Source organism: Solanum dulcamara, chromosome 10, assembly GCF_947179165.1.
Source record: "Solanum dulcamara chromosome 10, daSolDulc1.2, whole genome shotgun sequence".
Taxonomy (NCBI): Eukaryota; Viridiplantae; Streptophyta; class Magnoliopsida; order Solanales; family Solanaceae; genus Solanum; species Solanum dulcamara.
Window position 1 is genome coordinate 29,847,629 of NC_077246.1, and position 13,784 is coordinate 29,861,412.

At 36.1% G+C, this 13,784-nt stretch overlaps 1 protein-coding gene across 1 annotated transcript; it reads left to right on the forward strand.

Annotated features, from left to right (window-relative positions):
* The first annotated feature begins 1,238 nt into the window (after positions 1-1,238).
* LOC129870555 (uncharacterized) lies at positions 1,239-10,378 on the forward strand. The gene is made up of 6 exons (XM_055945374.1): positions 1,239-1,319; positions 2,313-2,826; positions 6,407-6,717; positions 6,805-6,861; positions 8,485-8,948; positions 9,603-10,378. The coding sequence occupies exons 2-6, from the start codon at positions 2,399-2,401 to the stop codon at positions 9,915-9,917; spliced, it is 1,575 nt and encodes a 524-aa protein (XP_055801349.1). The 5' UTR covers positions 1,239-1,319; positions 2,313-2,398; the 3' UTR covers positions 9,918-10,378.
* Positions 10,379-13,784: the final 3,406 nt, after the last annotated feature.

Genomic DNA, 13,784 nt, shown 5'->3' on the forward strand with positions numbered 1-13,784 from the left:
ATCTTGGCGAATCTGAACAAACTCAATAAATGCTCTTTAACCCTAGCTTTTCTCCTCTCCAATCCTTGCTCTCAAATTTTCCAAGTGTTAGTGGGGAGAAAATACACGTAGGATACTGATAAAGGACCTAAATTAGTCCCAAAATGTCAGGGTTTTGGTTTGGGAAGGGTGGAAAAAGATAATTTTACCCCTTATTAAAAACTTCTTTGGGTCGCCTATGGGTTGTTCTACAGACCGTAGAAACTCCTACGGGCCATAGAAGTCCACTCGTGAAAACTTGTGCACAAAATTGGACCTCACTGAAATTGGTCATGTTGGGTCTACGAGCCCTTTCCACGGTTCATAGACCCTTTGACGAGTCGTGCAAACTGTTTGTAGAAACGTATTGAGGAAATTGGGCTTGGGTCTATGGACCCTCTTTACGGGTCGTAGCCCCTACTATAGGTCTTAGAAACCTATCGTAGAACTCATTGCACATTTCAGTAGCTACTGGAATGTGACATTGGGTCTACGAGCTAATCCTATGGGTCATAGACATTTATACGGTTTGTGCAAGGGCTCATGGGACAAGGTCTTGATATAATAACATTTTTGTTCCCTGCACAAACCATAGCTACTGCTTGTCTATTTTATTTCTAAAAAATGTTTACTTTTACTTCTCTCATTTGAAAATCAAGAGATAATTTATCATTTATATTGATTTTACCCTTATTATTAAGTACTATTCATTTCTCAACATTTAAATGACTATTAATAATTAGCGTGATATAGTAATTTATTATTATTTCCTCAATTTCAATTTGTTTGTCCTATTTTTTTGTGTTATAATATATACCTGTTTTCTTTTATTGACAACTTTTTAATTCTAACTTTCGACATGATATATTTAATACCACAAAATTAAATGACATTTTGATACAGTTTACATATCTTTAATATAAGACCATAAAATTCAAAAAGCTTTTCTTAACTTTCATAAAATTCGTGTCAAGTTGAAATCAGACAAGTAAATTAAAATTAAACTACTATGCATATCGATTTTTAAGAAATGTTTCTAAGTCAAATATTGAGTGGGTAGGAAATGAGCAGATTGTTACATGAATTAGGGCCAGTGGAAATATTAGGTGGATATATGAGAGCCCCAAAAGCGGGAACCGTGCGTGAAAAAAATACTTGTACTCACTTGTTAGGTTTATAAACATAACGTCCACTTTTTCCTTTTTTTTTTTCTTTTCAATTTATGTATTTATTTGCACATTTCTCTTATATTGTCGCCGCCGAACCAGCCCCTGTTTACACTCCCTCCACTTCATTCACTGGTAAACTATGTATTGTCTTCTTTATAGCTTAATTTTCTCTGCTTTCCTGTTAGCTTAGCTTTGTATGTTGGACACAAGACAAGAATGTTTTGTTTTTTCTTCTTCTTCTTGAATTTGCATTGCTTTTCATGCAAATTAAGACAGTCATTTTTACATGAGCTGAGAAATTTTTAGTTTTCCACAACTTTAAAGTGATATGGGTAAATTTGAAAAGAAGAATTTTTGATCCAACCGAAAAGAATTGATGCTATTGTTTTTTTTTTATAGTCAGAAGATGTTGTTCTTTAATTTGTGTGTTCAAGCTCCTCCTTTGTGTAATGTACCAGATCAAAATTTCTATAATGCAATCATTTCTTGCTATTTTTGATATACTAGAAATGACAGTTTTATATGTTAGATACAAAATGTTCTGTTAATTTTCATTTTACTATTCAAGGGAGGACCCCGGGCTGACCTTATATTACTTGATATGTTGGACTTTGATATGGTTCTGGGCATGGACCCTTCACTGATTGGTCTTGGATTGCTATGCCAAAGACCGTTACCTTATCCATGCCTGGTATTCCACCGTGGTGTGGTAAGGCTTTTGTAGTTGCATGTTGGTTAAGGTTATCCCTTTTATACGGGCTCGAGGTTAGTGGCTAGTGGGTGCTTAGATTACCTAGCATATGATGTTAGTAGGAAGGGCCCTACAGTTGATTCACTTCCTATAGTCCGTGAGTATGTAGATGTGTTAGAGTGTTTATGCTCTTTCTCATGCAAGATCAAAATTTGTAGATTGCAATTATTTATCTGCAAGCGATACAAAAGAAAAAATTTGCAACTGCTTGGCTTGGTAAATTCAATGATTTCTTCCCATATTTTAGCTTTAGATTCATTTTCAATTATGAAGGGAAAGAACAGTTAAAGAATTTAATTGGATTTTGCTTACTTTTATCAAGTATGTACAGGTTGGCTTTCAATTCATTTTTTTTTGTGTGCGCGATGTTACAGATTTTGCAAAGATGGTTTAAAATTTGGGTCAAGACTTTCCTTTTTGATGGTTAGTGAGATGAGCTTAATTTGGTTGCATATGTGGCATGGCACCTACTCAACATACTACAGAGACAGCTTTAGATAGGAAACCAGAATCTTCTGTTAAGATTGCTGCTACTGGTAAAGCAAACACTATACCATCTAATTCCGAGAGGAAAGCTTTCAACTGTAGAAGTAACTATAGACATAACTTTGTTCAAATGGACAATACCTTGAATGCACGAACTACTAAAGCTTCAAACAGTTCCATGGATGTGGCTGTCGATGTAACTGGGTTTGCAAGAAGCAGCGACATCAGATTAACTACGAAGGCAGATCCTGATGAAACTGAATACTCAAGCTCATTTGTTGACACTACATCGGTAAATGATAATGGTTCTGGTCCTACTGATGCTGAAGTGGAGTCACGGTTCTATGATGATAGTGGCTTGGCATCTTCGTTCGATGGGTTTAGCAGCTTGTTTCCGATAAGGTGTGGTTTTTTTGCATGGGGCATGTTTTATTCATATCTTTTACTTTGAGCAAGGGAAATTTTTGATATTTTTTTTGTTTGTTTTTAGTCTTAATTACTGGTTCCTCCTTGACTGAACCTGTTAACAGCCTCAGTGTTCTTTTCTTTTCTGATTTTCAGTGTTCAATTATTAGATGTCCATTGGAATAAGAGGTGCAAGTACTATCATGGATTTTTCTCTTTTCTGAAATGTTAGCCGATGTTGTTACCTGTAACTTGCCTAATCCTTTTAAACAACTCTAAAAATAGAATATGTATACTAATAACCATGAAATGTATTCTAAGTAAGAGCCTGCTCTCCCAAAATACCATCCAGGATGCTGATTAAGAATGATAGCCGCAGTGGTCTTATCACCCCTGTTACTACATTAGGTTTTAGTTGGCAGGAATTCTGATGCTTCGGTCTAGTTTTCCTTGGTATGATATAGGTCCAGCCCTTAGCTTAGAGCCCTAGTGTCTTTGGTTAAGTTCTCTGTCTTTTTGCAGTAGCCAATATTGTCATTGCTTAAATAGTCATTATCTTATGGAGTATAACATCTAATCATGAAATCATCTAATGTATTGAAGTGCCATTTACTTACCTAAAGAATAAAAAATTGAATTGCCATTTGTCTTCCAAAATTGCTGATCTTATTAGATGAGAACAACTACATAATTTGTTCCTGATGGCTCTTTTCTCTTTATGTTTAAGTTTCCCGTGAACATTTATCAAAATGTAATGCATTCAACAAGTATCAGGAGCATTATAATATTGTTCTTTTATTTTTCTTGGAGAATAAGATATTTTAAAGGCCTTTTACTCTTTGTTCCCAACTAAGTTTCCAGCTAATTCAACCATTTCTCTTATCCGAATAAGATATTTGGAGGACTTACCTTGAACGTGATTAGTGCATATGCACCATAAGAGGGCTTGGACGAGAGGAGAAAAAACGATTTTGGGAGGATTTGGACGAGGTTGTGAGGGGTATCCCGCGGACCGAGAAACTCTTCACAGGATGAGATTTCAATGGCCACATCGGGAAAACTTCAAGGGGTTATGACGATGTTCATGGTAGTTTCGGTTTTGGGAATAGAAACAAGGGAGGAGTTCCGCTTTTGGACTTCATGAAAGCTTTTGATTTGGTGATAACATTTTCGTATTTTTCGAAGGAGGAGGATTACTTGGTGGCCTTTCATAATACGATGGCTAAGACTCAGATAGATTACTTACTCTTTAGGAGGTGTAATAGAAGTCTATGTAAGGGGTATCAAGTTGTTAAGTCACACTATGAAAGTTTGGGAGAGGTGGTAGAGACGAGTATGAGGAGGGGTGTGTCTGTCACTGAAAACCAATTTAGATTCATGACTCGGTGTTTGACTATAGATGCCATACATCTCATAAGGAGATTGATGGAGCAATGTAAGGAGAGGAAGAGGATTTACATATGGTGTTCATTGACCAAGAAAAAGCTTGACAAACTCTTGGGGAGGGGGGGAGGGGTTTCTTTGGAGACTAAGATATACTTGTAGCCTACATTGGCGCAATTAAGGATTTGTACGATGGAGTCAAGACTCGAGTAAGGATAGGGGACTCAAGTCACTTTCCAGTCATGATGGGGTTGCACCAGGGATCGACACATAGCCTATTTCTATTTGCCTTTGTGATGGATGTATTGACGCGGCATATCCAAGGAGAGATGATATGGTGTATGCTCTTTGTGGATGACATAGTTTTGATTGATGAGATGAGACAAAGTTAACTATAGGTTGGAGGTTTGGAGATGGACCTTAGAGTATAAAGGGTTCGGATTGAGTAAGACTAAGACAAAATACTTGGAGTTCAAGTTCCGACACATAACTCATGTGACATATGTGGAAGTAAGGATTGAAACACAATCCATACCCAAAAAAGGAAGTTTCAAGTATCTTGAATCAATAATCAAAGCAAATGGTGGGATTGACGATGATGTTAAATATTGTATTGGTGCAGTATGGATAGAATAGAAGCTCGCATCCAGTATCTTGTGTGATAAGAATGTGCCACCAAGTCTTAAAGAAAAGTTGTATAAAGTGGTGGCCACACCAACTATCTTGTATGAGGTGGAGTGTTGGTCAGTCAGAAACTCGTGTGTCCAAAATATGAATAAGCAGAAATGAGCACGTTAAACTAGATGTGTTGGTAAACTAAGAGTGATAGGATCAAGAACGAATCCGGGAATAATAGGGAGTGACCTCTGTGGTGTACAAGATGAGGGAGACGAGATTGAGATGGTACAGACATTTAAAGAGAAGATGCACATATACCACAGTGAAAAAGAGTGAGAGGTTTGCTATAGTTGATGTAAGGAGTGGAAGAAGTAGACCGAATCAGTCTCTGGGAGAGGTGATTAGACAGATGTGCTCACCTGCAGCTTATCGAGAACATGACCCTAGATAGGAAGATATGGAGGTCGAGGATTAAGGTAGAATGTTAGTTGGTCGAGCGTTTTTCTAGTTCCATTTTTTATATTTACTATCTTATCCTTCGATTTAAGTATTACTTGAGTTTCAGTTGCTGCAGCTATCAATATTTTTTTGGTGTGCTATTGTTCTCTTCCTTGTTGTTTTCAACATGATTTCTTTGCTACTGTATTTTCTTTGTGTACTTATATTTGTATGTTTTACTTGAGCCGAGGGTTTATGAGAAACATTCTCTCTATGTTCACAAGGTTGGGTAAGGTTGGGTACACATCACCCTCCTAGACCCCACCTGTGGAATTACACTGGATATGTCTTTGTTGTATAATTTTTCACATAGCTCTTTAGTGTCCCTTTCATAAACCTGCAGGGACAACTTTAAAGGTGGCGTTTGTATTACTTGTCTAATTTTTCTTGCAGGTCTATCTTGATCCCATGCGCGCAGGTTAAGAAATGAAGCAGGTTGCACTCTTTTATTTCTTGGATTTCTTTCCTGTAAACTATTGACGGGACTTAACCTGAAGGAGTAACCTCATTCTTTCTGATTAAATTGAAGTGCTGCAGTGTACAGAAACATTCCATAAAATAGGGAATGCTTGCATTAAATTTTCTCGTGTAAATATTCTTATGCAAGGTAAGGCTGCGTACAATAGACCCTTGTGGTCGGGCCCTTCACCGGAACCTGCGCATAGCAGGAGCTTTAGTGCACCAGGCTACCCCTTTTCCTTTTCTTAAATATTCTTATGATCTTTAAACCTCTTCGAACACGTCAATGACAGTGCTTTCTTAAAATTACTTGTCAAGTGCAAACACATTCAGCATTGGCTTTTAGCTAACATCTGTTTCAGAGCTTGTTGTGTAAAGGCTTGTCAGGAGTCTCTTGAGATCTCAGTTTTTTAATATTTAGAGTTGTAAATTGTGAAAAAGAATTGCTTGGAGCTGTATAAGATACAATCCATTCTGACAGGATCCAATTAGCTTTTGTTATACATTCAAACCTTAATTCTGCTTGATTGGGTTGATGGCCATACAGTAAGTAACTTCAGCATGCCTGAGGTAAATACAGTCAAACAATGTAAATCAACTGACTGCTTACATATTTCAGGAAGAAAAAGTTGACTTCTCACTGGAGAGACTTTATACGTCCCATAATGTGGCGGTGTAAATGGGCTGAACTCAAGATGAAAGAGCTTCAGTTGCAGGCAGCAAAGTACAATAGGGACATATCAGCACATGATAGGAAAAGACATAGGGAGTTAGATCAAGCTTCTTTGGAAGAGTCAGGCTCGAAATCGTTGCCATTTATTCATCCAAGGCACAGGAAAAAGGCCATGGAGAGGAGAAAGAGGAAGAGAGTTGAGCATGGAACAGATATTGCAACACACATGTCTACTCATAACCTTTTCTCTTATTTTGGTACAACTTTTTTTCTCATTTTTTTAATGGGCACCGATGTTTCTGGTTACCATAATAAACTCCAGTTTGGCATGTAACATCTTGCAGAAACTAGAAGGCTGGATTTGGATGGGACACCAGCTGGAGATGATATTAGTAATGCAGGTACGTATTAATGTTCATGTTTTCCCATCATTATTCACCACTTCTTAGTTCAGCTCCTTTATAATTATCACGTTCACACCATTTTTCCACTGCTTTCCTCTTTATAAAAGAGAGTTAAGATCACTGGGATTTCTTCTGCCATTGGTTTGTGTTTTCACCTACCTAGGTCTCTTACCTGTCTTACAGTGTCCGCTTATCATTTAGAAAGAACGAAATAGATCTTTTCTTTGTTTCCCAATTTTGCTTAGTTTGTTGGACAAGGAAATAATAATTTTCTCAAGGGCAGAGAAAATGAAATGCTGATACTTTTAAAACACTCTTTTCTCTTAAATAATGTTTCCATCATTTTCCCGGAAAGTCATGTCTCATATTTCTCATAAGACAGAATATCTTAATCTCTTCCTATATTATTTCTTTCAGTTATTTATCTTCATGCATTTTGAAGCAACATACCACACCAAATTTGCTTTATAATTTTGTCTGGCATGTTCCTTAAGTCTACATGTCACTCCAAATAGAGTAGCATGCTTTGGAATAAGTATCACCTACACAAGCATTGTCCATAGGAAACTGCACAACAAATATGTACCTATATTAATTTTTTGTTATCACTGTTACCTAGAAAAGCATTGGACCTGTCATTACGAAACTTCAATGACTTTCTGATGTGCTTGTCTGATTAAATTGAAGACCACTTTTAGTCATGGAATGCATGGTACTCACTTACAACTCTCCTGCGTTTTCATATTCTTACCAAGTAAAATTCACCCTACCCAAGATTTTGCAGAGACCTAAATTGTGCCATTTATGCTTTCAAGCTTGAAGGTCATTATCTTGAGCCTTTAGTGCTTAACAGTTAACTTTTGACTAGTTGCAAAATTTGTGCAGAGTACTTATGGACCTTCTCACAGCCATGGCTTCTTGGTTGTGATATACCTTCAATGTCACCTATTATGGCTTTTCCTCCTGCTCAAATTTAGTGAAATTCATACTTTAGAGCAATGACACGATATATTCCAAATCAGCTCTAGGTCAGATGTTTTGTGTGAACATTGTTTGACAGATTTAAGGTTCTAGAATTTTAGAAGTGCAAATCATCTGTTCACCGCCTGTGTCTGTCTGCTAGAACAAGCCTGTGTTCTGTCTTCTATATCTATTCTCTCATCGCATAAGCTATTATTGGTAGTTATGAAATTAGAAAATCAGAAGTCAAGTTCACATTTGCCCAAGTTTAAATTCAAAATTTCGAATAAGGACTTGAACAAATTTACTACAGTTAATGCTAAAAAATGTCAGTCATGGTGTTGCGATTAAAGTGTCTGTCCTTGTTTTAAGAGAAAGGTTATTCAAAGTCCCACTTTTTTAATTTCTGAGTCACAGATCCTTTCAATGGGAAAGAGATGGGGTTTAGGGGGCAGGAGATGCACACTTTTGCCTAGTTTTGCAGAATATCCTTTCTCTTTAAATTAAAATTATCCTATATCCTTGTTCATTCTATCACATTTATTCTATTCCTGTACAAAGTTTGGCATATCTACTAACGACATTGATATGTTTTCAAATTATTTATGTGATATAACTTCACTAGGTGTTTCTTATTTTGATTTTCTTTTAATGGCAAAGCATTGGGAGAACAGAAAACCAATGGTCAGGATGAGTTTGGTATTGATGATGATTTCTCAATTCTCGTAAGCAGCAACGATTATCTAGAGCAGATCCTTCGGAAAATTGAACTAGTACATAGTCGGGTTCATAAGCTGAAATACCAACTTGATACAGTGATGATGAAAAATGCGATAAAGTTTTCTTCCTCTGAGAATTTAATGTCATTTGATGGACAGGCTAGCTCTATTCGTAGCCCTACATTCTCGGCATGCAATGGAGATACAACATCAGCTGGAGGTTTATATGCTACATCTCAGCATGTGTTAGATTATGATCTCGGAGATTTCATCATGCCTGATAGTGCAATGTCAAGCTATGGAGAGGCTATGCCTATTCCTGACATAATAGAAAGTACAGTAGGACTTTTGTCCTCTGTGGATGTCACACAGCAGCAGGTGCAAGTTGGAGATTCAAGCGAAAGAGTAAGATATTGTCCTTTCCAAGTTGAAAAAGAGAATAATTTATGGCTGTTTCTAACTAAGCTAGGTTACTGAATCTATCCACTCTGATGAGGGCCCTATGGCACTTAATCCTTGGACTAAAAAATGGGACTTGCTTTTGTATTTTATACTTGGTGCTTGGGATTTGTTCAATAGTATGATTACAAGAGATGATGTGATTTACATTCACATTTGGGCCTGGCTTAGTAGATATGATTAGATGTTCTTAAAAAGTAGTATGTGGCCCTTATTTGTCAAGTATTTTCAAATTTGCAGTTAATAACTATATGTAGAATATTTTGCTTATTGATAAGCCCCTAATGTAGTTGAATTAGGAAACAGGAAGTGGTAAAACCAAGAAAATTAAATTAAGCTAATATAAGGCTGCAATCGAGTGAGGGAGGGAGTTGGTTAAGGGCTGGAAGGTATGGGTGTTCCTTAAATAAAACAAAATGAGATCAATTCTTTTATTCCGCCATCTCGTCACCACCTATCTATGAACCAAAGGACCATAGTTTTCTCAAATAAGCTAGTTGTCCCATCTATATCCTCTGTTCTCTTCAATCATCTAATAAGTCGTTTTAAGGCTGGTTGTTTTCAACTGCATTGACTGTTTTAATGTATTGCTAATTGCAGATCGTTGATAACATTCTCATACATAATGAAGTATCTGAAGTAGGAGGACACATTTTGACGATGAATCATGAAAAATCCTTTGACAAGCATCAAGATGTGGGAAATAATGTGGAAGAAGAAAGCTTTAATCCAGCCCCCCTTGCATCAGAAACTAATGCAGCAGGTATAGCATCCACATCTCAGGAACAATCAACATTGAAATCGTGCTTAGCCTCGGAGATCCATTTTCCCAAAAACAAAAGAAAGAGAGGAGAGCGTAAAGCCAGTTTGGGTGGTTGGAATCGTAAGATGCCAGGTGAACCTGATAGCCAGTGACTCTTATATAAAGTAGATGTTTTGACTTGACCAAACATTTTCAAGAAACGCAACCTCAGGATAATGGTGGATGACCAGGACACGCTTGCCATGCAACTGAACTGCTCAAAGTAGGCTGCTCATTTGAGATCTTCTTTAAGTCCATAGGGGAGTTTTTATGGCTTTTAATTTGAGGATGCCGTACTCCTATATAATAGTCAGTTAGAGCTGAAAATATCACCATTGGTAGTGTAACGTTGTAGCTCGGGTAGTGTACCTTTTAGCCTTGGTATTGCTAATCCACTGAGTAGCTGGTTTAGGCCTAATTGACTACCCTTTTGAATTTATTTATGCAAGTAAAAATTAGTGCTGCAATTTTGTTTCTTCTAGTGTTTCTCAGAGACAGGCTTCATATCCTTTCAGAAAATATGTAGAAAATTAGTGTTTCTTTTAATGTAGTATCTAAATCCACTCTTTATCAACTCATCGCTCCAGTGGGATGCTACTAGAGTTTCAGATTTTCTTGGTTACCTCAGCATATTTGATTTTCAACAACTGCCTGTTGATGGAGGATATCATACCTGCTAATAAGCTTATAAATAATTTATAGCATGTTAGCCATGGTTTAGAAAATTCTGCCCATTGATTGCTCTTGACAGATGACGTGTGCGCTCTTTTTCTATTTTTGTTGGGTTATTTCCAGTTTCCCTTTAAAGAAAAGGATTTAAAGCTAGTGTGTGTGAAAAACAATTTTCGCACTTGAAAATAATCAAGACAAGAAAATTGAATAACAAATATAGTATTTTATTTCAACATACAATGAATACTACAATTTCTATGATATTTCTCAAGTTCTTTCCAACAAGAACATAGCCTATTTTGAGCTTGAACTTGATTTGAATCAAAGAACTGAATAGTTTGGTTTTGAATCTTCGTCTTGAACTGAATCTGAATTATTCGCCACGATTACTTGAATGACTGCCACAAATAATAATTTTAGATTTCATGCTTCAAACAAATAACTTCTGCTTGAACACCTTTGAATCTTAATATTTTTTGTTATTGATCTTGTCTTGGGTGTTTGAGTGATTGTAGAGAAACTAGATATACATTAGTCCGTGCCCAATATATGTTATTCTATTTGTCCTAATTTATGTGACACAAGTGAAATTTGGAGAGAACCAAAATTTTTATATGTTTTTTAAAAATATTTCAAGTTATTAATTTTTGTGATTTATAGTTCTATTTACGCAATTTTCAAATGGTATATGTTACTCCCTTTCTCTCAATTTATGTGGCACTAATAAAATTTCGGTACTAAATTTTCTTATATGTTATTTAAATATTTTAAGTTGTTAATCTTTAAGTAATGTTCAAATAATATGTATTCCTCCCTCTATCCTAATATTTATATGGCACTAATAGAATTTTGAGAGTCAATCAAATTTTCATATGATTTTCATAGTTATTATTCTTTATAGTACATTTACGTAACTTTAAAATATATAACAGACTAAAAAGAAAAGTAAGACATACAAATTGAAACACCGAGAGTACTGAATTTTCAGAAGTACACTCGATCAGAAGAAGGCATGTCGACGAACAACTTCCTGCTTCAAATTGCTTCTCTTAGTGGTAATTTATTGTAACATCCCGTAGCAATAGTACGTGTGCGACCAAGGTAAGGTCGGCAAATGCCCATAATTTGTAAGTGATAAAGAAATGTTTGATGCTTTTAAGGTTAAGGTTGTAAGTGTATAAATGTATTCCATAGAGTTGAATAAGATTTGAGCTAATGTTGAAGCCCAAGTATGTGACCTGACCCATGATGGGTTTCACGACTGTACGTGATCTTTTACAATCCATATGTTGATGTAGAGTGTGAGCTTCAGGGCCCAAGATTTAAGGTTAAGACCAAGATTTAGGGTTACGTGTTGAACCATATTGGGTGTTTTATGACCGTGAAATGATGGTACGATTTGTGCATCTTGATGTTCATTGAAGTACCTCACATGGCAGTAAACTTGTCCAAGGATATAACCATCAACAATAGGACTTATGACCATAAAAGTGGTTCCAAAACTATAGATTTGGTTGAGTATAAGAATTGAGAAGAGTTGGGTTTCTGAATTAGAATACACCACCTTCCATAGTGGGACTCACAACTATGAATGGCCATCCACGGTTTCTTTCACGCCCATGAAACTTCTATGGCCATGAGTTAGTCCGTAAAAGAAAGTTGGAGTTCGTCCGTTGTCAACATGATGGTAACTTAAAGGCTTTTTCTTCACTTCTAGCTTCAAGGTGAGCTTTTATAGCCATATTTGGGCAAGTAAATTAGTAGGGTTTCTCTACTAAAGTATAAGTTTTGAACTCCCACTTCATCTATGAGTTTATAAGTGCATTTTACGATGTTTGATAAATAACTAACGAGATGACGTTCGAAAGCCTGGAGTTTAAGTTTATATGTTTGTTTGGGTTGTGTAAGGAGTTGTATATTGTGAGGTAAGGTTAAGGGAAGTAGTCTTGACTTTATAAAAAGGTTATGAGATCATATGGAGGGGGGGGGGGAGATGGGTATGGTGATATACCGCTTATTCATCATATTTTGAGCTTGTCACTCGTGAGTTCTTATTGTATTGTTGGTTAAGCTGTGCTTCTTGTTAGATGATTATATTAGTTTCTGTATAACTACTCAATATAGATAGAGGTTGTCACTTGAAAGGCGTCAACCATATGTCGTGAGTGCTTTAATCAAAAAGTACGATATGTGAAGCTAGGCCATGACCCTATGTCACATGTTTCTCCTGTATAGATCACTACAACTTAAAGGATACTTGAACCTAGAATCTTTGATAACAACGTGTCCTTAACATGTCTAATTGATAAAGTTTATAAGTATTCATTACTACTTCAAGTCAAGTATTCATATATTGCGCATGATTGTAAGTGTCTTTACTTGAAATTCTTAGAAGTCACGTGATATATCCGTCATGTGTTATGAATGATAATAAATGGGTATAGTATAGTTGAACTTGTATATTTGATCACATAGAAGTTATAAGATAAAATAAAGATCTAGCTTGAATAGCATATATCAAGTTTTAAAAAGTTAGTTACTATATAGAGAGTTTTACTTGAGAGGCTAAATAATTTTCATCATGATTGCTTATTATAGGCATATAAGACATTATTTGATAAAGTTACCCCAAGAATGGGAGGTTATTCATAGGTTTTATTTGACACATATGCAACACAAGTTCTATGCACAAAGTTGTGATGAGTGAGTATTTTACCAACTTATTAGACTCAAATTCATGAATTATTATCATATTTTAATGCTAATTAACGAGATTTTAGGCCTAGATTTGACGGATTTGGAGCTGAAATTCATTGAAGCACATGGGTGAAGGAACTGACGCCCCGCAGGAAGCATCTCGACGGCTAAACGCAGATTGAATGGAGCAAGGGTTCCTCATTACTGGAGCAACGACATGGTACAATGTTTGATCAACAATTTACCGATTCCAATGCAACAACTCCTGTAAAGAACTGAATGTTGAATCAAGGAAGTGACTAACACTCCACAACTTTCGATCGGCATTTCGCTGGTCCAATGCAAGTCCAAAAACGGAAGCTAAAGGGCAAAAAAGTAATTACGAAAATTAGTGCTTCCTTTAGAAAGTTCCAAGGACTTAATGGTGAATTGGGTAATTACATACAATTATCATCTTCCTAGTTAGGAATACTGAGGAGAGACCTCTTTTTGGGTGAACAAGATATTCATAAAGCATAGTGAAGAACTCCTTAGCTTGTATATAAAGAAACATCAAATTTGTATCACTCTAAGCTTGGATTCAGATTTTGGTGATTCATTTAACTTGGAAT

Coding starts and splice junctions, on each gene's coding strand:
- LOC129870555 (XM_055945374.1), top strand. CDS start 2,399: ATGGCACCTACTCAACATACTACAGAGACAGCTTTAGATAGGAAACCA. Junction 2,827..6,406: donor AGCAGCTTGTTTCCGATAAG/GTGTGGTTTTTT, acceptor TACATATTTCAG/GAAGAAAAAGTTGACTTCTC. Junction 8,949..9,602: donor TTGGAGATTCAAGCGAAAGA/GTAAGATATTGT, acceptor TGCTAATTGCAG/ATCGTTGATAACATTCTCAT.